The sequence below is a fragment of the Stenella coeruleoalba genome (genome assembly GCF_951394435.1).
Source record: "Stenella coeruleoalba genome assembly, chromosome: 5".
In the NCBI taxonomy this organism is placed as follows: Eukaryota; Metazoa; Chordata; class Mammalia; order Artiodactyla; family Delphinidae; genus Stenella; species Stenella coeruleoalba.
The window spans coordinates 46,698,048-46,723,979 of NC_137150.1; the positions used below are offsets into that span (position 1 = coordinate 46,698,048).

A 25,932-nucleotide genomic window follows, 5' to 3' on the forward strand; every position below is an offset into this window, starting at 1 on the left:
TTAGTCTAATATGTTTGTTATACTTCTACTCATCTGTTGGTTTTCCCCTGATTATTCCTCTTGGTGTCTGAGTCTTGTTTATAGCAATCATTCTCTTTTCATTCTTCTTAAAACCAGACATCAGAAATGATGCTAAAGTAATGTTTAGTGACTATTACAGACTTAGCTTTTTTAAGGACACAGCCCATTGCCTAAAAACTTATATTTATGATCTGTATTGATTAGGAGGCAACATCTTTTAAAAAAGGAAATATTTAGTTCTAACCAGTTTTTCACTTTTTATAAAAAAGTAATAAAAGCCTTTGCTTTTAAAAACTGCACTTGTTAATACAGCCATGCTCGGTCCATATCTTTCACTGGAAAGATGGGTGATACAATTCATTGGTTTGATACAATCTCATTGGGAGAGATTCCATATTAAGACCAATCTGGCTTCCTACTTAATAATTTAATACTATTCTGTTATGTTATTCTTTTCGATGCTCCCTTTTTTTACAATAACAATCAAATACCACTTATAGTCAAAATCCAGTTTTAGTATAATTTACCCTCTATAAAACAGACTTTTAAAAATCAACATATCTAACATTTTATTCCTGTCCCAGGTAGCAGGGTAACTAAATACTTTTTAAAGGCTGTAACTAAATACTTTTAAAATGCTGTAACTAAATACTTTTTCCCCTCTGTGTTCTCCAGGTTCACAGTGGAACAGGAAATTGATTTAAAACATGTTCTGAAGGCTCTTGGAATAACTGAAGTTTTCATCAAAAATGCAAATTTGACAGCCTTGTCTGGTAGGAAATAAACACCAATTTAAAAAAAATGTTATTCCATAAAGTTTTTTTAAAATGATGGTGGTGAAACCTCTATTTATTAAGGAGTTCTGAGGTAAAATATAGTTATCAGTTGCCAGATAAATATAAGAAATATATTTAACTTCTACAAGCAAAACTATACAGTCACAACATTGTTTGTATTATTCTGCTCCATGTCTATCTTTGATAGCAGAGTATATTCTCCAGAAGACCTGTCTTATGCATCTTTGAATTCCCCATCACATCTGACAGAATGCCTTGCAGAGCAGATGATCAATAAATGTATTGATTGAATATCTCAATATGTCCGGTTATAATAAATCATATGGGAAAGAAAGAAGGAAGAGAGGATAAATGAGTGCCTGCTGTGAGAACTAGATGCTTTTAAAAAGAACATCTGTGAGATGATGTAACTATTATCTTAAGTCTTCAATAAAGAACAGTGGTTTTGAAGAAGTAGCTTCAAAATATACTTGACATATCAGGTGTTGAGTAATTTATTTAAAATATCTCAAGGGAAAACAACCAGTTAAATTATTTGATACAGATGCCCTAATTGGTCAGGATAAAAATCTTAACATATTAGGATCATTAAAGTACTTAGAAATGTAAAATCCTTTTGGAAATATTTTTAAAGCAGCTAATCCCAAGACATGTATTGAATTAAGGTACCTGTGAGTGTAAGATTTAGTTAGCTTAGCTAATTAATGATAATTTTCATCATTTCTATAGAACATGGGAAATAAAACAGTATGTTTTCTGATGAGATAAAGACAGACTGATATCAAGATAAAACAAGAGTTCAGAGCCCTAGGAGCTTGGATGTGAGCCATGAAGGTAGAATAAGTGGAGATTCAAAGGGTAATGGGTACATTGAGGCAGAAATATATATATATATATATATATATATATATATATATATATATATTTGTGGTTCAAGCACAGGATAATTTAAAATTCTTATGCTCCTTTCCTTAGGAATTCAACGAATGCTATATTGGCCAAATTCCAACTAAATAATTATATTTTGCTTTCTTACCATGGCTCTGTTTTCAGTTTGATTAGAGATTCCTCAGTGTGTCACCCAAACATTTAGGCAGTTATCTCACACACATAGAATATTTACTGCTTTTCAGTCCCGAAGGAGTATCACTGCAGTGGCAAATCAATTACTGTGGTCAGTGTAGGTCAACTTTTTTGACGTATCTGGAAGGTTCATAAGGTAATATTTAATTGCCTTTGCTATGTACAGAGACAATAGGGCATAAATGTACATATGAGTGCAGATTTGAAATCACACTAGGCTCTTTCAGAGTTCATAGAGTCTATAGCAGAAAGTCTTTGCTCTTTGATCAAACCTCCATCAGACCTGAATCCTTCTCAGCATCTTGCTCACAGCTGCATTCCCAGTACCTGGTCATCCTCAAACACTACCCAGTTCAGGTCTTCAGGATAACTGATCTAAAACCAGCTTCTCAAGTTTTCAGTGGGAATTCTTTGATTCTTAAATTTCTAGTTTTGCCACAGTCTTAGAAGTCCCAGCATGCCAGCTACCGCAACCGATACAGTCTTCATTCTCTTTCTCTCTTTCACTCACACACACACACATATACACAAATACATACGTTACTTTATGAATCATTCATTCAAGAACTTTCTAGTGACGCAGCTGTAAAACTTTCCTCTCTGCTTCCTCTAAATTCAATAGCCTTTATTCCCTGCATCATTTTGGGGCACCGTATGCTCTGCCTTACATGATTGGTGTCCTGTTCACATGTATACTTCTTTGCCTCCCCAAACGACATGAAAACCTTGATGATTAAAGTGTTTATGACACTCAGTAACCCCACAAGTACCCAGGAAAATTATTAGCATGTATTTGGTTATTACTTTCTACTTTAGTGAGAATTTTCATGGTGTTTAGGATATACAGATTAATTCTATTCAATGCCATGTCTATTCCTTTCATTTAACAACTCTTTGTGAGGCAGATAGTGTGAGCAAAGGACTAGGTCATAAAAATGAAGAAATAATTAAGATATCCTACCTGTTCTGAAGAAGCACATAGACTCGTGGGGAGAAAGACATAAACAGCTGGATTTAATAAAAGGAAGAGTGATAGAAATGTATTATTGCAGTAGTGGTTCTTAACCAGGACAATATTGCCCTTCAGGGAACATTTGACAATAGCTGGAGACCTTTTTGGTTGTCACAATTAGGGAGAGCTACTGCCATCTACTGGGTGGAGGCCAGGGATGCTTCTACATCCCTGTGATCTACACTGCACAAGACAGCTTCCATGACAAAGAATTATCAAGCCCAAAATTTCTATAGCAATGAGTTGAGAAACTCTGTACTAGAGAAAGCATTACGGAAGCAGAAAGGAAAAAAATCAAAGGGGAGAATGGGAGGGAGCATATTGGGTCAAAAGATGGAGGAAGAGACTATATGTATTTTTCTTCTTTCTATTTTCATATTGAGGTAAAATTGGTAGCTAACATTACATAAGTTTCAGGTGTACAACACAATTTGCTATTTGTATGCACTACAAAGTGATCACCACTGTTAAGTCTAGTTACCGTCTGTCACTGTACAATTGACCTACTTCACCAATTTTGCCCACCCCCTTCCTCTGGTAACCTTCTCCTCTGGCAACCACCAATCTATTCTCTGTATCTCCATTTTAATGGGTCTTTTTCTGGGGTTTTGTCTTGTTCTTCCATTTGGAATACACTCCTCTGCTCCCTCATTCTGCTTGACTCTCTGTGTTTGTTTCTATGAATTAAGCGAAACAGGTGCCTCTCCCAGTCTTGATGAAATGACCACGTGTAGGAGATGAACCTTATTGTTCAACCTTTCCCCAGCTCTTGGTTGACTCCTGAACCCTTGTGATTGTCTAAGTAGCCTGGTTAATACTTGATAAATCCCAGGTGTGGACAGTGTGTGAAGACCCAGCAGTGTTCCAATAAGACGGAGCTCAGTCAGCACCTGGTTTTAGGCTGATTAGAAGCCAGCTCTTCAGGCAGCAGCTTTTAAAGTATGCAAATCCATGCAGCCCTGTGGGTCCACAATTATAAACCCTGCTGACTTCCAGACCAGACCTGAACATGTTCCTGCGTGACAGTTTGCAAAAATCAGGGTTTCAGATGAATGAATAAACTCTGGGGAGGTACCAGTAAGTTGTGGCGAGGCCAAGGGAGGGCTGAAGGATGGTATCTCCCTGCCTACGTTCCCTGCGAGCTCCTCTGTAGCCCCTAGAGGTGTAACAAACCTGTAGCCTGTCCCTCGGGTTGCAGCTCCAAGACAAGGAAATGGACCTTTTTCACAGACAGACTGGGGATGGTTTTAGTCTGCTGTCTGTGCAGTGCCCCGGGGGGTGATAGCCTGCACAGAACTGTTTCTCTGATTGTCACAGTCCTTTGGGGCCCAGAAATGCAAGCCCTTCTGGCCACCAGGGCCAGACAATCAAGGGGCGCTCCCTGTGTGGACTGTGCTCGCCCCTAGCAGGGAAGAGCATTGGGGGAAGGGCACACCCTTGCCTCTAGCGAGGGAGAGCAAGAGCGCTGGGAATGGGGCACACCCAAGGCTATAGCAAGGCTATGCTTGTGTGTGCCCACCTGCACTAGCAAGGTATAGGGAGAGTGCAAAAACGGCGCTCACCCATGCCTCTGTCCCCAAAGAAAGTCCCAACTTGTCCCTGCCCCTCCAGCAGATGCTTTAAGATGAGCAAATGAACCTCCTTCACATATGGTCCAGGCACTTCTCTAACTGCTGCCTTTGTACTGGGTCCTGGGATGAGTGAGACAGTGTGCAAGTCCTTTCAAAGGAGTATCTCAGGTCTCTACCCTGGGTGGCCTGGACATAAACCTCTTAGGTTTCCAAAGCCAGATGTTTTGGGGACCTCGTGTCCTCAGTGCAGGTCCCTAGGGTTGGGGTGCCCAACGTGGGGCACAAATACCTTGCTCCTCAGGGTGTAGCTCTGGACCTATGAGATCCCTCCCTGTTGGAGGTCTCTGCACAGGGGCATGGAGTTTTTGGTGGGACTGACCCTCTGCATCTCCTACCATGAGGCCCTTTTATCCTTTGTGGTGCCTCCAGTTGGTCCGCTAATTATTAGTTCTTTTTCAACACTCGTTCCATATGTAGCTTTAGGTTTGGTGTGTCTGTGGGAGGAGTGAGCTCAGGATCTTTGTACACCACCACCTTAGATCACCCCCCTCATAAGCATGTATTTAAGCTTCTAAATGCATAGAACATTTTTGAACAACATCTTAGAAAATGATAGAAGTGGTTGCCTCGAGAATACTGGCCAGAGGCTCTTAGATGAGAGCAGGGGTTTCGTTTCATAGACCACTGTGTACTGCTTGGAAATTTACCTTGTGTATGTATTCCTTCTTTAATTAAAAGCCTTATGTAAAAACTGGGGAAATCTTTTAAAAATAACATTATTAGTAGAATTTGAAAACTCGAAAGTACCCAGAAACCAATTCAGTACTATTGGGACACTACTACATTCTAAAATCATGTAATGAGATTTTTATCTTTCTTTAAAAATAGTTAATGTGATTCAGCAGTGGACCAAAAATACCCTACATGACATTCTCTTGCTTCTGAAAAACGGAATGACTTGAGAGTCTTTTGCTAAGACCTCTTGAATCCATGCTTTCATTTTCTGTTCCATGGCATCTACTTTCATTTCAGACTCTCATTACTGCTGCCCTAGACTATTTCAATAGCCTCCTAAACGGTTTCCAATCTCTCTACCATCTAATCTGTCTTATCTACCACTGCCAAGATTAATCACCTTAAAACTCACTCTCTGATCATTCCAGCTCCTGTTCAGAGCCTCCCTTCGGTCTGCTGTGCACCGTCCACCGCTCGGCAGGGCGTTCAGACCTCAGCTCCGTCCAGCCTCATCTCTGGCTGATTCCTTACACACAGCGTGTGCTCCAGCCAAACTGAACATTCGCTCTGCACCTCACATCCCCCCAGCCCTCATCTTTATGAAATTTCTCCCACCTGAAATACCTTTTGAACTGAGCCTCAGGTCAAATATCTCCAACTTTATTAAGCCACCATGATTACACCAACGAGAAGTAATCACTCCTTTTTAAATACTACAATATTCTATTATTTTTCTTATGCCACATACCACATTTAATTTCATATTATCATTACTTATGCATTGGATATCTCCCACCAGAATTTAAACTTCCACATAATTGATCCTTGTGTGTGTTTAAGAAGCACCCAGCACCGTGCTTTCTGCTTCGTACTCCCTGAATGAAGGAACAAATAAGATGAGATGCTCTGTATTTATTGTGTTTTTCACCTCACTTTGATGTCCATTGCTTTTGACGCTAAATTCCATGAACATAAAACATAGTAAAGACTCATGCGATAAACATGGAATCTAGAGAGTGCTGAGAATCATTTTCTTCTCAGGCTCTATTTAAAATGCTCATCTAGTTGCAGCGAAGATCCTGTTATAGAGTAGGGCTATTTTTGTAAGGGAAATGAAGGACCATCAGCATTTGGATTAATAGATAATCCTCTTGGAAGGTGTAAGGGGAAAGAGAGAGTACTAAATCCTTCAGCACGAAGCATGAGCTTTAATAAAGGAGCCAATGAAATAAAGGAATTAAGAAGAAACAGCAAAAGCCATATTCAGGTCAGACTCAAGCGCTTAGATTTATGCTGGACTGACTCTTACATCCTGCCCTTGTTTGTTCTCTTTCTCCTTCTACCTGTAAGTCAGAGAGCTGTCTTTCTCTTCCAGCACCGTAATTCCAGTTCTACCCCACTTTCTTGCTTGGACTGTTGCAACAGCTGACACAGTTGATCTTCTTGCCCCCAGCTGATTGCTCATCCAATTCACGCTTTTCAGCTGCTGCCACCCATATCTTCTAAAATCAAAGCCGTCATGTCCTGTTACTTGTGGCCAAAGCCCGGGCTCTCTAGCATCATGGTCCGAGCTCTTAAAATCAAGCACATCCCCCGCCACTCCCCTCCTCCTTCTAGCCCCAGCTTCAGCTGTACCTTCAGGTCCTCACCGCTGCTTCTCTCACTTTGCAGATATAATTCTCTGTTTGGAATGCCCTTGTCCCCTTCTCTTTCACTCTTCCACTTATTCTTCAAGAACCAGTCCAAATGTCAGCATCCCTGAGAAGCTTCCCCTGACGTCCTGCCCTTCCTAAATGGTTTACTTTCCCTTATCTGGATTCTGATGGTGCAAAGTGCTCTCACAAGTTCTACTTTTTCCTTGGATTGTTTGTTCTTATACCTGTCACTGAGCTCGGAGCCCCTCAGAAGCCTGGACTGTGTCATAGACATCTTTCTGTCCTCAGAGCCCAGCATGGTGTGGGGAGCAGGATAGATGCTGGGTGGGTGCGTGTCCTGAGAAGATGGTGCTGGGCTCTGCCTTGCTCCAAGTTGGGGGCTTCTCTCAAGCCTCTGGCCCTCCTCAATCCCCATGCTCCAGCCACACAGGCTTTTTCTGGGTCCTTGAACACACCTGGCTTGTATCTGCCTCTGCACCAGCCTTTCCCGCCAGTCTGCCTGGGACTGGCTCCTCTGTATTCTTTAGGTCTCAGCTCAGATTAACCTTCTCAGACAAGCCTTTCCTAACATCCAATGTCAAGTAGCTCCTCTTCCTTTCCCTAGTCACCAGCCAACCCATCACTTTATATTATTTCTTATACTTACCATACCCTGAAACTGTGGTCATTTATTGATTTGCTTTTTTTTTTTTTTTTTGCGGTACGCGGGCCTCTCACTGTTGCGGCCTCTCTCGTTGCGGAGCACAGGCTCCGGACGCGCAGGCTCAGCTGCCACGGCTCACGGGCCCAGCCGCTCCGCGGCATGTGGGATCTTCCCGGACTGGGGCACGAACCCGCGTCCCCTGCATCGGCAGGCGGACTCTCAACCACTGCGCCACCAGGGAAGCCCTGATTTGCTTTTTTATTGTCCTTGTTATTTAATGTCTTCTCTCCCCCATTCGGAAGGAACTATTTAGCTCACCATAGTATACCCAGTGCATCAACAATGTCAGGCACATAGGAGGTGCTCAGTACATGAATAAACGAATGAGTGAATAAATGAATGAATATTTGCTGGTCTATAACAAAATCTATGCAGAGAAACAAATAAGCAAACACTATTCCTACCTTGAAGGAGCTCAAATTCTAAAAACCTTTCTAAAGTTCATGGGTGGGGCCAAAGCTAAAGGTATTTTAGCAACTAAAGTACAGAGACAGAGACATTTTTGGTATCCTAGGGTTCTGTTATGGAACTCCGTTCATTCTGTTATTTTAAGCATGTCCTTGGTGATGCAGAAATCCATTAAAATTGGCTGATTAGGAACAGTGCCACAAAGGAAGTAGTGGCATACTCTTGCATGAATGGCCATCTGGCCAGCGTTATGTCAATCACAGGTACTTAGAGCCTTTGGTGCCCTGCACGATACCTCATACGAGCAGGGTACTTGATAAATATTTGCTCAGTGACTGAACGAATGCCTAAGTATTTGGCCTTGCTTTTTTCAGAAGAGCTTGAATTACTGCCCAGCTCTTCTCTGGGGAACCTAGGGTTTGCTGGCACTGTTTCCATCTTATCCATCGTGAAAAGCCTTGCTCCACGCTGCCTGGAGAAAAGTAGGACCAGTTATTTGGCGGCAATGTCTGCTGTGGCCAGAAGAAGACTACTTGGGACCAGTGTGTGGGTTTTTTTTTTTTTTTTGGTAGTTCTGTTTGCCATTGATTTATTTATTTCCATTTTTAGAGAATAGTTAACTTTTCTCTAACAAATAAGACAAACTCATCAGTGTAAATCTCTTTAACTCCCCTTATATTATGATTCCTTGAATACCTGAGTGCGTACTTGGTGGCGGGAAGTGTGCAAGGAACTGGGGATAGGGAGAGGAGATAAATAGGACAGGAGGGTCCAGGCCCTCAGGGAATAAGTGCAAGGCAGGAAAGATGGCCTTGATTGACATATAATTACACAAGAATGAGCAATACTGGAGGCCAAACATAGAAGCTATGAACTTGCCTGTATTCCTGTATGATCTGATCTCCTTCTAAGATGTGGCAGCAGACACATTCTTGCTTAAACTACTTTCAGCTTATATTTTATTTTAATGTGACAGCTTGAAGTTTGTGCCTAGAGAAAAAAGTTTCATTTTCTTTTGTTCCCTCAGTGTTCATGATGTGATTTCTTACTTGTTACATTTTCTCCTACTTGTACATCCAAAGGGGTGGTGTTTTGCTGAAGGTTAAGTGTTGTGAAGTCTTGTTTACAACTGGAGACATTTGCTGTCCTTGGTGTAGCAGTTAGTCACCCCCAGGAGTTGGAACATTGGATTCAATCTTGATTTTGCTGTCTTTGAAATATACATGATGACAGTGGTCTGTTAGATCCCATTCCCTTTGCTCTTCTACTCAATTAGATTTTTAAGTTTTCTAGTGTGTGTGTGGTCTTTGTATTCTTTCTCTCTCTGGGGCTGTTTTCCATCAATTTTCCTAGACCGTCTACTTAGTTAGTGTCACATATTTTATTTATTACAAGAATAAACTTTATAGCCATAATTGTGAACAGAATTGTGGTCGTGGTGCCCACAGAGTGACAACACCCAAAGTCTTACAATATGAAATAACTAACACCTTTCATTCAACAGTTACTAAATGTTGGGTTAACTACTGGAAAATTACACGTTACCAGCAAACTCCTTCTACTTAGGTTAGTTCATTCATTAAGCTCCCTAAATGCCAGAAGCCAGGGGCACTAGGGGAAGGACACAATCCTTGCCTGAAGGAAGTGGACAGTCCAGGAAGAGAGAGATAGCAATGTGAATATGATATATTATGAAGGCTTAAATAGAATTAGATCGTGGGTTCAGTGGGAAAGAGTGGTCAGTTCTACTTTAGTCGTAGGGTGGGAATCGGGAGAGAGCAGGAAAGTCCTGGTAGGGTTTGAAGCTGAGCCTTAAAAGTAGATTAGGTGTCTCACTGTACAAGGGTTCAGTGAGTTTCTGGGGAAGCAAAGACACAGAAGTGATAAAGTGTGGTATGATCAGGCCATTGCCATTCAAATAATCTGGAGCACAGTGTGTAGAGTGAAGAATGCTATTTGGAAGAGGCAGAGGCAACCTCACGGAGGCCCTCATATTACATACTGAGCAGGTGTGTTATATACTAAGGGGGAGATGGGAGGTAGAGCTAGCAGGAGAGGTGATAAAGGGTTTTAAGTAGGGGAGTAGCATGAATTGGTTTGTATTTGATGATCATCCCAGAGGAAGCTTTAATGTGAACGGGAGGCAGTTAGAGTAGTTTTAACTGCTGTGTCATGATACACTGACATCCCCAGAAACTCATTTAAAAAAGTTGTTTGTATGTGTTGCTGGGTTTAATTTTCTGATTTCGAAGAACTTTTACCTCCATATTAATAGGTGAGTTTGGTCTATGATTTTCTTTTCTTAGACAGTCCTTTTTAAATTTTAATAGCAAGTAAGATGACCCAGAGGTGACTTAGATTGCTTTTACTCTCTTTCTAGAGTCTGGAATAGTTTTATCTCAGAAAATTCTGTTGCTAGAAGGTTTGGTTAAAGTTTCCTAGAAAACCATCTAGGTTTTAATTTTGAGGATAGGGGAAGATTCTGTCTACTGATTCAACTACTTTAATGGTTACTGGACTATTCATTCTATTTTTTTCCTTGATTCAACTTTATAATTTAAATATTTTTATGAAGTTGTAGTTGATGGCAAATCTTCTATTTCAAAGTTATCTGCATAAAGAAGCATAAGAAACTTGTGGGGAGAGTTGGAAATATTCTTTATCTTATTTGTAGAGGTGGGGTCATAGATATATACAGCTATCAAAATTTACCAAATTGTGTATTATAAATAGATACAATGCATAGTAAATAAAGTATACCCTTTAAAGTTAACATTATCTGCAGAAAAATATATAGTATTTTTTGTGATTTTTAAAAATTCTCTTCTGTTATCTTTAGGTATGTTCTGCTTTTTTGTCTTAATATTGTTTACTTGGGTAATTTCTCTTTCTTCTTTGTGAATCTCATTATAGGTTTGTCCATTTCATTATCTTTTAAATAACTAGCTCTCTGGGAAGAACCCTCGGCATTCTTGCTTTCTTGATCTTTCTGCCATGATGTCTTGCAGCATCCCTCCCCTCAAAACCGTTCTGTGGAGGTAAATGAGAGCACATGAGAGGTTTGGGGTCTAGAGGAGGGTATACTTGGGGCAGACGCCAGGGTTGAAGGGAGGAGATTCCTTCTTTGAAGGTGCTTAGTACAGTCAGCAAATCAGGCTCAGGGGATATTGCAGGCAGTTTCCTTTGTGCAAATTAATGTGTCTGAAATATCATTCGGTGTTATTGAAAACTCCCCTCAAATTTCTTTTTCTTTTTTTTTAATAAATTTATTTATTTTTGGCTGCATTGGGTCTTTGTTGCTGCACGCGGGCTTCTCATTGCGGTGGCTTCTCTTGTTGCGGAGCACGGGCTCTAGCCGTGCGGCCTTCAGTAGTTGTGGCACGCGGGCTCAGGAGTTGTGGTTCACGGGCTTAGTTGCTCTGCGGCATGTAGGATCTTCCTGGACCAGGGATTGAATCCGTGTCTCCTGCGTTGGCAGGCGGATTCTTAACCACTGCACCACCAGGGAAGTTCCTCCCCTCAAATTTCTGAACAGGGCTTACCTGGCAATGTGGACACTCCTTATCCTTTAGGAACTGGGTGCTGTCACTTTCGCATTTAGGGCCATTGATGCATGACTCTACCTTAACTGGCAGACTGATGAAAATGGGCATCAGAATCTGAAAATAATATAGCATCTGTTAACTACTAAATAGTTACGTTTTACTGTCTTGGAATTTAGTGTTTGTTTTGCCTACTAAATTAGTTTGACTAGTTACTTAATGCAATTGATATTTTTTCTTTTTATTTGCTAAAAAAACCTAGTCATCTGGATTTGAGAAAGCTAATTATACTTAATTGTTTGATGTAAAACTTTACTGCTTTTAATTTTTCTTCTGGTTATCAAATGTATTCTAGAAGAAAATATCATAATCTGTGAGATGGACAATTTCATAATGCAGTGCTTCTATCTTAATGCTGAATATGAGCTGAGGAAGGAGTATCCCTATTAAAATATATTCAGAGATGCCACCAGTTTGTCTTGGGGCTTATTCAAAATAAGCAGGTGCTTTGCAACAGGTGTACCAAAAATGTTGTTGAACATCGTTTTCTATCGGTATCAGATAATCATGTGTCTTTGAAAGTATTACTAAGTAGTTTAGTGGGAAGTCAATTGTGCTTTTACTAAATAGGGCTGGGCATGAGCAACAAAGTTATTTATCTTAAATTTGAAGTAGACCTCCTGGGATTAGAAAAAAAAAAAACGGTACAAACTTGAGTAATCCTTTATCTTGCTTCTTGTGCTATTTTCCTTTTTATATATATTGAAGTATCTTCTGTTTGTTTTGTTTTAATCTTGGGGAAAAGTGGGAAACCCAAGACTGAAGGCTATTGTACTGTATGCCTTGCTAGGGCTGCCGTAACAAGGCACCACAGACTGAGTGGCTTAAATAACAGACATTTATTTTGTCACAGTTCTGGAGGCTGGAAGTCCAAGATTAAGCTGTCTTCAGGGTGGATTTCTTATGAGACCTCTCTTCTTGGCTTATAGATTGCCATTTTCTCCCTATGTCTTCCCATGTTGTATTAGTCAGGGTTTTACAGATAAACAGAACCAACAGGATGAATGGATGTACATATATATATATGGAGAGAGATGGATATATGCATTTGCGTGTCTATATATATGTAGAGAGAGAGAGAGAGAGATTAAGAGATTTATTTTAAGGAATTGGCTTGCACAATTGTGTAGACTTCGGAAATATAAAATCCGCAGGGTAGGTCAGCAGGCCAGAGACACAGGAAGGAGTCTGAAGGCTGGCAAAATTCCTTCTCGCTCAGAGGAAGCTAGTCTTTGTTCTAGTAAAATCTTCATCTGATTGGACGAGGCCCACCCACATGATGAGAGTAACCTGCTTTACTCAAAGTCCACCAACTTTAATGTTAATCTCATCCAGAAAACATCTTTGCAGAAACATCCAGAATAATGTTTGACCAATTATCTGGGCACTGTGGCCAAGCCAAGCTGACACATAAAATTAACCATCATGCCTGGTCTTCCCTCTGTACCTGTCTGTGCCTAAGTTTCCTCTTCTTGTAAAGAAACCAGTCATACTGGATTAGGGCCCACCCGAATGACTCATTTAAATTTAAGACTATCTCCAAATGCAGTCGCATTCTGAAACCTTGGGGATGAGCGCTTCCACATATGAATTTTAGAGAACAAATTCAGCCTGTAACAGCCATTAATTTAAAAGTAAGCATAACTAGAAAGACAATTCAAAGGGAAAGACAGTCCTCCTAATATTAAAAATGTGTTATTTCCTCTGACTTTAGGATAAAGCATGTTTTTGAATCCTCAGATAAACCAATTAATTGGAATGGGAAATAGCTTTTTAATATATTCCTGTTTCTACAACCTAGAAGTCAATTTTGTTTTCCTTTGCCAAGGATATTTCTATTATCACAGTAATTAGAGATTAGAGTTTTAAAAACTTTTTATTCTGGTTATACGTGGATTTCTGTTTTCATTTTATGTTTTGAAATTTCAAGTTAGGGAGAAACATGTAAGAAGTTTTATCCTGAGTTATGAACTAATTTGAGGTTGCTATTAAAAACAGAGCCACGTTTCTGCTTTTCCTGGCAATATAAGAAATAAACGATGGGAAAATTACCAATAAAAATGAAGGAGAAAATCAACAAGAGAATATAAAATAAGGACAAAACAGAAAATACATCTTCAATGGTTCTTTCAAATCATGAATGTAATCTTACAACATTATCTCTTATGTTTTATATCAGTATCTTATATCACTTATATTTCTCAAATCTGTTTAACTAAAGAAAAAGTGCTTCCCCTTCTCTGATACCGAAAAAATGCTTCTGTTATCTCTTTTTTTGCAGATAACAAAGAGATTTTCCTTTCTAAAGCAATTCACAAGTCCTTCATAGAGGTTAATGAAGAAGGCTCAGAAGCTGCTGCTGCTTCAGGTGCCAAACTATTGTTTTCCAAAATCTTCTCACTTTTTTGAGATTTGTATTTTTAAAGCCATCTTGGGTGGGGAATGGGGATCATTTAGAACTAAGCCAAAAAACTGACCCTGCTCTAACTTAGAAGTCAAGCTAATGATGAACCTGCTAGAATTTTCCAAATAGGATATGAAGCATGCACTCATTTCAGTGCCCCATACAGAGTAACTCCCGTCTCTAATGAGAGGCAGGAGAAGATTGTCAGCTCTGCAGAATAGATTTTCCTGCTGTGCTGCCTGTTTAAATATTTTAAATATTTCCCTGCTGCCCAGTTAATCATTTTTCTTTCTACTTAATTATTTTTGGAAGTTAGTTCTTAATTTTGTCAGTGAAGAGCTTTGAGTTTTTAAAAAGCACATGTACAAACAAGAGTGCATGATAGCATGCAATACATAATTTTAAGTTAATAATAAAATAATTTTAAATAAAATTCTTTTTAAATTTACCTAAATTACGTGTCCAAAGCAAAATGGTAAATGTCCTTGGTTATTTTGAATGTTCTGACTTCCTTAGTTAAGCAAGAAGGATTTTTCTTTTTTTTTTCATTTGTTTCTTTGGATTTGTTTCAATATCATGTTCAACAGCCGTCATGAAATTTTGGCAGGATTTTTCCCTTCTCCGGTAAAATGCAACATATCATATTTGCGCAAATTCTTTTTAACTTCTGCATACATTTGTCCATTAAAAGGATCTCATCAGTTAAAATGGTGTTTTCGGGAGGAAATAGAAACAGTAGTCTCAGGCACCGAGAAAGCTTAAAATCTTACATAATTTAATCTTGGCCTTTTCCTGACAACAAATCACCCTGCAGAAAGTATAAAATGATTATCCCACAATAAGGATCTCGAGAGAATTCAATTTCCCAGCTGTAGGAAACACCACTGCATCTCTCCCTGCTGTATTTTCTCTTTAATCACTGCTGTTCTGGCCACTTGCTAGAAGCCTGGTGACTTGCTATGTAAAAATCCCCATTTCATGTAAAAGAAATAATGATTTGAGAATATAAAGAAACTGATTTTTGCTTGTTTGCGGTGTTTTTTTTTCCCCTTTCCTTGACTCAAAGGTCATTTTAGTAAAGCTGTAAGTATTTATCTGAGAATAAAAATTTGTAACATGCAAAATAAATTGTTCTATAGGGAGGGAACTGTGTGTGTGTGTGTATTTGATTTTTTTTAAGATCAAGTAGAAATGTTAACACATTTACAATTTTTCTCTAAGTCTTTAAAATCTTGTTTCGTGTAAATCATTACCTTTGCATTAAACATAGATAGTTTGGAGAAATTACTCATTAGTCCCCGCACATCCACAGACATGTAATTACTTTCTCTCTGCGTTACAGGAATGATTGCAATTAGCAGGATGGCTGTGCTGTATCCTCAAGTTATTGTCGACCATCCATTTTTCTTTCTTATTAGGAACAGGAGAACAGGTAAGTCTGTTATGAGAACAGAACTTTAATAAGCCAAAAAGAAATCATTTTTTTAATTGAAAACATTTTCCACATTATTTATCAGATGTGTTCAAATGATTTTTTAAATGAAAATAATTTACTTACATTTTTATCTTTAGAATTTATGAGTATCCAAGGACACAATACTTATCATTGAATCTTTTACTGCTTGTATATTCAGAAAACTTATAATTTATTCATAAATCTGAGGTTATTGGAGACCAGTGTTCTTGCTTTCATTTATAATGTACAATTAGAACACTGCTAATTGTAAGCAAGAAGGAAAATAAATATCTTTTGTTCAACTCCTCTTTTGTTCATTCCCAACCCAATGCAGGTACAATCCTATTCATGGGACGAGTCATGCATCCTGAAACCATGAACACCAGTGGGCATGATTTTGAGGAACTTTAAATCATTTTATTTAAATAATAAGGAAAATAGTAACTAAGCACATTATGTTTGCAACTGGTATATATTTGAGACTTGTGTTTTACAATATATCTTAAGATAATACTTAAAATAGCTCCTGATAAAAGCAATGTATGTAAATTATAAGCCAACTTCTCAAGGAATGTTATCCGTATTATTGAGGTAATGATCCTCTCATGTCATTGTGTTTGTTGTGCTAGAATTTAAAATAAAAGTACATAGTGAACGTGTGAACAGCTCTGTTTTTCATTTTAGAAGTTGTAGTATAAAGATACCTCTAGGTGAAATTTGGAAACAATGATGTTTCTGGACATCTTAAGTCTTTTATAATCATGCAGAAACAAAGCACCAAAGTAAATTAGCATCATACACTTATACATAACAAGCAACAACAAGTGAGGTGAAGACAGGTACTCTGCAAAAATTCTAACTGCTGTTTCTCTGAAGACAGTGTATAGTGTAATATAAAAAGCTGCACACTGAACATCTTCTGTGTGGCTCCATCACAAAACTTGTTAGAAAAAAATAGGGCTATGCCAACCCATAGATTATAGCTATAGCTTACTGACTTTGTCTTTAAAGATCATTGGCTTTATAAGGGTGATGTTTTGCTGTGGCAAGTAAAATCTGAACTGTAACATAGTTCCCAAAAGTGCCCCAATAAGCCAAATGAGCAAATTAATGATAAAAATATGCCCTCTGGTATGTCACCGGAGAGTTAACTAGAAAAACTCTGTTAGTACAGATACTAGAAACTAGCAGATCATAGGCTGAGAGCTGCCCACAGGGATGTTTTTGTTTGTTCTGTGCAAGAGGTTTTCATGTTTTGAACTTGAATGTCTGTAACTGGAATAACACATTCCTTGTTTCCCCATTGGTTACCTGATGGCTCCAGGATGCATTTGTGTTTGAGACCTCTTGAGAGTTGTAATAAGTCCTTTGCATAATATTTTGTTCTTATTTTCTAGTATAAGAGTAGTCGATTCCAATGGGGACAGTGTCAATTTCTTAAGTTCTCCAGTAAATTATTTTGTTATCCTGTGGCTGAAATAATGGCATTCCTTTGGGGGGGAAGAAAAAAAAAGAATGGTCTTGTCGTGTTCCATGAATGGAACCAGGTCCATTTATTGCCAAATTTTTGATTCTATGATTAATAAATTCTTAAAAAGTTTGAAACGTTTCAAAATTTAACAGAAGCAGTTTGTATGTGACTCTCTTGTGTGTTAGGTATTTTGCTATGGTTTGGAGCTGTTAAGAAGAATTGATATTATTATTAACTTTGATTCTGTTCAGGAGAGTTGTGGTTTGAAGCAACCAGGCCTGATCCTTGACATACTGAATTCTAAACTTGGAGAAAAAACTTGAAAATTTGCTTTTTAAACAAGTTCCTTTGGTGATTTTGTTATACATTAAATCTTGAATATTGCTAAAATAAAGGATACAGATGGAACACTTATACACTAGTTGTTTAAATATGATTAATTTATAGAAAATTAGGTCAATCAATGAAGTATCCTAAATTAGTGCTTCTCAAATTTATGTGTAATGGAATCACTTGGGGATCTTATTAAAAATGCAAATTCTCATTTAGTAGATCTGCAGTGGGACCAGAGATTTTATATTTCTAACAAGTTCCCAGGTGATGCCATGGCTGCTGACCCACAGATTCAGGTTGGTAGCAAAGCTCCACTTAACATAGGTTTACATGTTTGATATTTTTACTATGGAAACAGAAAAACTGTATAATTTTCATGCAACTTGGAGAGATTCAGGAGTTGGGGTTGTAGTTTACATTAAGAGTGCTATGAATTTATACAAAAAGAAAAAAATGGTTTCACCCTAAAGTTTTTTTTTCTGTTACACATGGAAAAATGCAGACTTCCTCTGCATATTAGAACACTTGAAATACAGTTTTTAAAAATATAAAGACATTTATAGGCAATGCCCATGAAAGAATTTATGAGTATCCAAGGACACAATACTTATCACTGAATCTTTTACTGCTTGTATATTCAGAAGACGTATTCATAAAGCTGAGGTTATTGGAGACCAGTGTTCTTGTTTTCATTTATAATGTACACAGGTTGGGCTAACTAATGTTGATTCAGTATTGATATTCTGAGTTTGTGATGTTCTTTATTACCATATCACTACTTCTTCTTTTTTTTTTTTTTCTTTTTGCGGTATGCGGGCCTCTCACTGTTGTGTCCTCTCCTGTTGCGGAGCACAGGCTCCGGACGCGCAGGCTCAGCGGCCATGGCTCACGGGCCCAGCCACTCCGCGGCATGTGGGATCTTCCCGAACCGGGGCACGAACCCGTGTCCCCTGCATTGGCAGGCGGACTCTCAACCACTGCGCCACCAGGGAAGCCCATCACTACTTCTTAAGCATTACATATATTGCTATACCTGTGTAGCCGTCAGTCAACTAAATGAGTTACCTATAAGGAAGAGTAAACATTATTAGACAAGCGTGTGGCTTGTCTAACGCAATTGTGCATTTTATAAAGCCCAAAATGCAATTTGTGTTAGCTGACATAAGATTAAACTCTACCATTCAGAATGTTTACCATAAAATATTTCAATACAATTTAGATGTCCCTTAAATGAAAATGGATTCTGCCCTGTTATTAGCATGTTTGTGGAGTGCTTAAAAATAGAATACTTGATAGTACCAAGTTTTTCCTATTGTTTGATTTTGTTTATAATTTCTTCAATAATTTCCTTTCTATTGAAAAAGTAAATCTTTTTTTTTTTAGTTTCTTTTTCTTAAATTGAGGTATAGTTGATTTACAATATTATATTAGTTTCAGGTATACAAGATAGGAATTCAAAATTTTTATAGATTATACTCCATTTAAAGTTATTATAAAATATTGGCTATATTCCCACTGCTGTACAATATACCCTTGTGGTTTATTTATTTTGTACATAGTAGTTTGTACCTCTTAGCGCCCTTACGCTATCTTGCCCCTGCCCTCTTTCCTCTCCCCACGGTAACCACTAGTTTGTTCTCTATATCTGTAAGTTTGTTACATTTTCGTTATATTCGTTTGTTTTATTTCTTAGATTCAGCATACAAGTGATAACATACAGTATTTGTTTCTCTTATTTCACTTAGCAGAATACCCTCTAGGTCCATCCACATTGTTGCAAATGGCAAAATTTCATTCTTTTTTATGGCTGAGTAATATTCCATACATATACATATACTACATCTTTATCCATTCATCTGTCGATAGGCATTTAGATTGCTTTCATGTCTTGGCTATTATTAATAATGCTGCTATGAATACCGCAGTGCATATATCTTTTCAAATTAGTGTTTTCATTTTCTTCAGATATATACCTAGGAGTAGAATTACTGGATCATATGGTAGTTATATTTTTAATTTTTTGAGGAGAAAAATGAAAAAGTATAGTTCAGTTCCATTTCCTTTAAAATGTATGTTAGCACAGATACACACATGCACACACACACACACACACAATGTGCACAGCCAGCTTATGAAAACTTTTCTATTTTTCTTATATTTTGGGGGGGGAAATCAATAACAGTTATACATCTGCTTTTATTTTAAATAATTTTTCAGCTTCACTGAGGTATAACTGACAAACAAAATTATATATATTTAAAATTTACAATGCAATGATTTGATATATGTATACATTGTGAAATGGTTACCACAATCAAGTTGATTAACACATCTATCACCTCACACAGTTACCTTTGTGTGTGTGTGTGTGTGGTGAGAATGCTTAAGATGTACTGTCTTAGCAAATTTCAAGCATGCGATACAGTATTCTTAACTATAGTCACCATTCTGTACGTTAGATCTCCAGAACTTATTCATCTTATAACTGAAAGTTTGTACCCTTTGATCAATATCTCCCTATTTCTCCCACCCACCAGCATCTAGAAACCACCATTCTTCTCTCTGTTTCTATGAGTCTATTTTATTTTTTTTGGTTTCGCATACAACTGATACCATACAGTATTTGTTATCCTTTGTCTGGCTTATTTCACATAGCACAAGGCCTTCTGAGTTTATCTCTGTTATTATAAATAACCCCCTCAGCCCTGGCAACCACCATTCTATTCTGTTTCTCTGTATTCTACTATTTTATTTTATTTTATTTTATTTTTAGATTCTGCATTATGGGTGAGTTCATACAGCATTTGTCTTTGTCTGGCTTATTTCACTTAGCATGGCATCCTTCAGAGTCATCCCTGTTGTTGCAAATGGCAGGATTTCCATCTTTTTATGGCTGAGTAATATTCCTTTGTGTGTATGTATACATTTGTGTGTATTTGTATATATACATATGTTACACAGGAATGCATATATTACATTTCTTTATCCATTCATACATCAGTGGACACTTAGGTTGTTTTATGCCTATTATGAATAATGCTGCAATAAACGCGGGAGTTACAGATATCTTTTCAAGATACTGATTTCTTTTCCTTTGGATATATATTTTAGATATCAACTGCTTGTCATATATATGGTTTGCAAATATTTTCTCTCATTTTGTAGGTTTCCTTTTCATTTTGTTGATAGTTACCTTTGCTTTACAGAAGCTTTTTAGTTTGATGTAATCCCAGTTGTTGCTTTTGCTTTTGTATCATATCCAAAAAATTATTGCCAAGACCAGTATCAGGATATTTTCCCCTATGTTTTCTTCTAAGAGAGCAAACCTAGAGAATATGAAACTTAACTCAGCTGCTTTGTTTCATGTCTGCCAACTAAGTTATTCTTGAGGGAGTCTGAAGCGTCTACATGCACATAAAAATAGCTAATGAAAAAAACTGTGTGTTATGAAAACTGGAAGAGATATTTCCACAAAATAATCCGTTTACTTAGAGAAGATAGTTTAACATTAATAAGCTAAAAGCTAAAGGTGCATTATATATATATTGGCTTCTGATTTTGATGAGACAAAGATGCATGGATTTGTGAAAAAGGTGTTTAATAAAATAAAACAAAACCAATGCAAATAGAACACGTACTGTCCTTTGTCCAAATTCACCCTTTATTATGTATTGAGTATAGACACACTTTTCCTCTCTTTGAAAATTGCAGAGTTTTTTTGTCTATTTGGGGGAAAATTACATGGTTATTTGTGACATATGGCATGTTCCAGAAAACGTTTTTTCAGCAGTCATCCCAGCTACTAGCTGATACAGCAGTTTTTTCTCTTTTTTGAATAGGAGACAGTGTTTCATCTCTCCCCTTTTCTGAAACTTTTGTGATAATTCACAAATATATAAATCTGACACCTGTTCACGCAATTGCTCTTTATCGGTTATTCAAGGAAAATTGCTGATGGAGAGATCATATTTTTCTATATGATTGAGTCACCTCCCTTCAAGTATTTTCTGCTTAAATATTTATAACCAGGTACCTATGGAAAAACATGGGCTGTGCGCATGAGAGAGAACCAAGTTTAAACAGATCTGCCACTTACTAGATGTCTGTCCTTGGAACAAGATTGTTTAATTTTCATCTGTATATTCAAATAGTAACACCTACTTCATAGGATTATCTGAGGATTAAATGATATAATGTGTATGAGGAATATAGTAAGTACTTGACACATAGCAGTCAGTCATGAAAGGCTAGCAATTAGCATTAACATTACCATATTTCAGCTCTTCTAAGGCATATAATTTTTCACATTTTAACATTAAGAGAATGGAGTGATCAATGGTGTCTTACAGTTGCTGGTGAAGGTAACAACCAAGACTTAGATGGCCTTGCCCGCGCACACAGTAATCTTGTTGCATGACGGCTGTCTGACTGTAATCTCTTGGCTTCTCAGTCCACAAACCATTTGAGAAAGAATCATAATGGCTATTTGAAGAAGCATTGTGAATCCTGGTTATCATCTGAAAACCTTTCACTGATTTTTCTGTCAGATAAAGTGCCAGTTTCAAAACTCGTGGAATACTTATCAATAGCTTAGAAGAAAGTCCTAGAGACAGAAGTTGCACTACGGGCATGACTGTGTCACCAGTGCTCTTAGTGCTGTAGAGGATAATGGTGTGGGCAAACGTGGACATCAATCACTGCACAGAGAGTGACTTGGAGCCGGACTCTGTATTTTAGAAACATTTTACTTTGCTTATATTTTCTTTTTAATATATACATAGGTATGATCTACAATAAAATGTATTTAAATAAGTCTAAATGGAAGATATACTTAATGTTTCAAATGAGTTTGAAATAAACATTCTGTTTAACATGTCACAGTTTTACTGAAAGTGATTTTTTTCTTTCTAAGCTGTACGTAAAACAAAGGAGTGTCCTACAACTGATGTCTTGAATTGGATGAACTAGCATATTATTCACAGCAAGACTTGTGAAGGAATCACATTTATTAAAGTACATAGCGAGTGGAAATGTTGTCACGTATAAATTCCCAGGGAGATTGCTTTCATTGGCTCTCAGAAGGGTTATTTAGAGGTTCAAATTCAAAAAGAGGGGAGGGGAGAGTGTGTGAGAGAGGAAAGGAAAAAGGGAGTAGAACAGCAAATATTCACAAGCTACTTGCAAATGGTAATTATTTTCAGCAAAATGACTCCACAGTATCTGAAGCAGACTGAACTTGGTCATTAAAAAACATCTGAAAGAAGAATTTTTCTGACATCCATCACATAGAAGTGACTGTTAATGACCAGAATGCATGTAAGGAGGGCAGAGTGGGAGGGTGGGGATATTAAATCTAGTTTATCTTTTTTTTAAAAAAATTACATCTCTTAATGTAGCTTAACATTCTTGCCTTACATACTGTACATGCTAATTAGAGGCAATCCATGAGGAGGCTGATAATTATCAGATTAAATGCCAGAGGTTTAATTTTGTCCTGAAAATTTTTTTTCTTCCAATAAAAATCTTTCCTCCAATAAGATTGTTTATAATTAGCTGGTCTTAACAATTCATAAGCTATAGAAGCTATAATCACACAATAGTTCCTTAGCAACAGACTTTTAATTTTTAATTTCATTGTCTTTACATGGATTGATTTCTAGGGCGTTTCCTATGTCATAATGATGTCAATGGAAGAAAATTTTAAATGAATGCTAGATCTTGGTATTTCTGAAAGAAAGTATTTTTCTAATTGAAATTATTCAGAAATATTTACTTGAACCAAATAAGGTGGAATGCATTTTGTTCATTTGGCTTCTACTTCAAATAGTAGTTTCTGAGTTTTTTTATTAATATCTCTTACATTAATAAAGCTAAAATTCTTTAGCAAGAACTAAAGTGTTAGCTTTTACCTGGGCAAGTTTTAAAAGGGAAAATAACATGCCACAAGATGTCACTGTAATCCTCATAAACTGATAAGTGTAGTAACTGCTTTTATTTCAACATTTAAAGAAGTTAGGTGAGAAAAAAACTCTCACAATAGGCACAAAGCAGTTGGTAGCTTTACCGTCTATCTTTTCGAATCTAAACATAACTATAAAAAGTACACCCTGGAATGAGCCTCTGGCATTCAATGACAACTTTCATAGAATAGAGTAAGAATCTTTCATTCTTCTTAAATAAAATCATCTTCATTTTTATGACATAATTCTATCTATCCTATTTTTTGTTGTTGTTGTTGTACGCGGGCCTCTCACTGTTGTGGCCTCTCCCATTGCGGAACACAGGCTCCAGATGCACAGGCTCAGCGGCCATGGCTCACGGGCCCAGCCGCTCCGTGGCATGTGGGATCTTCCTGGACCGGGGCACGAACCCGTGTCCCCCGCATAGGCAGGCGGACTCTCAACCACTACGCCACCAGGGAAGCCCTATCTAGCCTATTTCTGATTCAGATTTCAAGTAGGATAATACTTTGGACTCATTGGAAATAAAAACTCCAGGTTAAAGATGCAATAAAAGCTCTTTATACCAGTTCTATGATGCCTTTGATGTTTATGGAAGACTCCACTGCCAGCCAGAATGGACATAAAATTGTGAGAAAAACACAGCGTGGGGCTTCCCTGGTGGCGCAGTGGTTGAGAGTCCGCCTGCCAATGCAGCAGACACGGGTTCGTGCCCCGGTCCGGGAAGATCCCACATGCCGCGGAGCGGCTGGGCCCGTGAGCCATGGCCGCTGAGCCTGCGCGTCCGGAGCCTGTGCTCCGCAACGGGAGAGGCCACAACGGTGAGGGGCCCGCGTACCACAAAAACAAAAAAAACAACAAACAAACACAGCGTGGGCCATTAAAAAAAAAAAGGAAAAAATTCTTTCCTGGTAATATACTCAAAACAAAAATTATAAGTGAACTACTCATTCTTGTTAACTTCCAGTTGAAAATCTCCTTCTGATTCACATCCCATAGACAAAGCACACAGATTAAAAGGGAATGTATGAACCTCGGTTTCAACTATAATGAAAAACTCATGGGGAAAAGTGAGTTTAGTTGGTTCTTTCAAGATCACTTTTACCATTACTGGTAGAGAGGACAACCTGTGATTTATTAAAGTTCTTTTAATGTTTTGAACATGTAAAATAATATTATATTCAGAAATTTTAGGCTGTAGTTACAAGGGACTGATTGTTTTGCATACATGGATTTAGAGGCTTTTTTTAAAAAAAGTTGTCCTTTTTTAAAAAGGAATGTCTCATTGAAAAAAAACATTTTAAAAAGCAAATCCCGTTGTACACCTGAAACTACTGGTAATATAATATTATACATAACTATACTTCTATTTAAAAATTTTAAAAAGCAAATCCCTGTAACTAGTTATATGAAAGCCTTCGCCACCTGCAACTTTGGTCATCACTTTTGCTTTTACTGAAATTTTCTCCATATTTATTCACTTAATTACTAGTTAATCATGCTACAAAGAGCTACAAAGATGAATCAGACACAGAGCCAACAGACTCTTAAAGCTCTTGAAACCCAGTTGAAGGAAGCAACTGTTTAAGCAGATGAGGTTAGGATAGAAGCTCATACTGGGTGCAGCTGGGCATAGATGAAAAGGTGAGTTCACCAGGAAGGGGGGGTAAAGAGGTCCAGACTATATAAATTTCAAACAGGAGGTAACAAAGCCCTTCAGATGACTGTTTTTTTCACTAGATATGCTGATTTATTTCCCTCTAAACTGAAAGAAAACCTGCCAAAATGCATGATTTCAGTTTTCTTTTCGGTTTGAAAAATTTACTTAACTCATCAAACCAACCATTTCATTGTTAATGTCAATGAAATATAAGAAATTGTTTACTTGGAGACAGAAAACATTTCTAAAGAGATGTTCTCTGAAGTAATGCTCATGTGGCTGCGTAATCATATTGAATCCCACACTTATTTGCTTCAGCACATAACTTACTGCAACAAAGAAGTGCTTGTCTATTGATCTCCTGGTCTGTAAAAAAGGAAAAGGTGAAAAAAAGTTATAATACTTTAATGGAGAATAGAGATACAGCAAATCCTATGAGTTTATCTTGTCAGCTAGAAGTTCTGTCCCCATTAGTAAAGCATGTTTTGATCCCCAAACCTAGTCTCCGGAGTTAGGAAAACAGCTTCTCCTCTGTGATAGCCACAGCTAAGCCTACCTGTGGGAAGTCCCAGCCCAGGCATACATGGCAAACTCCTTGGCCTTGACATTCAGACTCAGGGAACAGAGATTACTCCAGTGCTGGCACAGAAAGAATTTCTGTGGCCAGAGGTTTTACATCATTACAAGGTGACAGAGTTCCTACGTGGTAGATTTCTAGCCATGGACAGACATATAAGCTGATCCTGGGCAATGACCTGGCTGGAAGTAGACAAGAACAAGTTCACAGTCCTCATGGTCTTCCAACTTTGGGGAGATCTCTCTCCAAAAACATCACCAGGACCACCAATTCCTGGGTAACCTTTCTAAGGTAGGAATGGAGTACTGTGCCCACCCACTCACATCTGGTGGTGTTTGCATCTTTGACCGGCTTCTTTGCTCTTTGGGGAATAAACTCAAGTACTGGCCGCCTAAACTAGGTCCGAGACATTCCCATACCCACCCCGCAACCCTAACCATCTTCTTTGGTCTGACCTAGGTTCCTGCTGTGGCTTCCTCTTAAA

General features: G+C 37.9%; 1 protein-coding gene and 1 long non-coding RNA gene across 3 annotated transcripts in view; one reads left to right on the plus strand and one right to left on the minus strand.

Moving 5' to 3' along the window:
• The window catches only part of SERPINI1 (serpin family I member 1), a 68,548-nt gene extending 51,450 nt beyond the window's left edge, over positions 1-17,098 (plus strand). The window contains exons 6-9 of the mRNA XM_079922433.1: positions 697-794; positions 13,869-13,955; positions 15,334-15,423; positions 15,782-17,098. Of these exons, the coding sequence (XP_079778559.1) occupies positions 697-794; positions 13,869-13,955; positions 15,334-15,423; positions 15,782-15,858 (352 nt within the window). The 3' untranslated portion in view covers positions 15,859-17,098. The remainder of the gene's footprint in view (positions 1-696; positions 795-13,868; positions 13,956-15,333; positions 15,424-15,781) is intronic.
• Positions 11,563-25,932, minus strand: part of LOC307186857 — a 181,271-nt gene continuing 166,901 nt past the window's right edge. For both annotated transcript variants that reach the window (XR_013828487.1, XR_013828488.1), the window contains exon 3: positions 11,563-11,644. This is a non-coding gene — a long non-coding RNA (uncharacterized lncRNA). The remainder of the gene's footprint in view (positions 11,645-25,932) is intronic.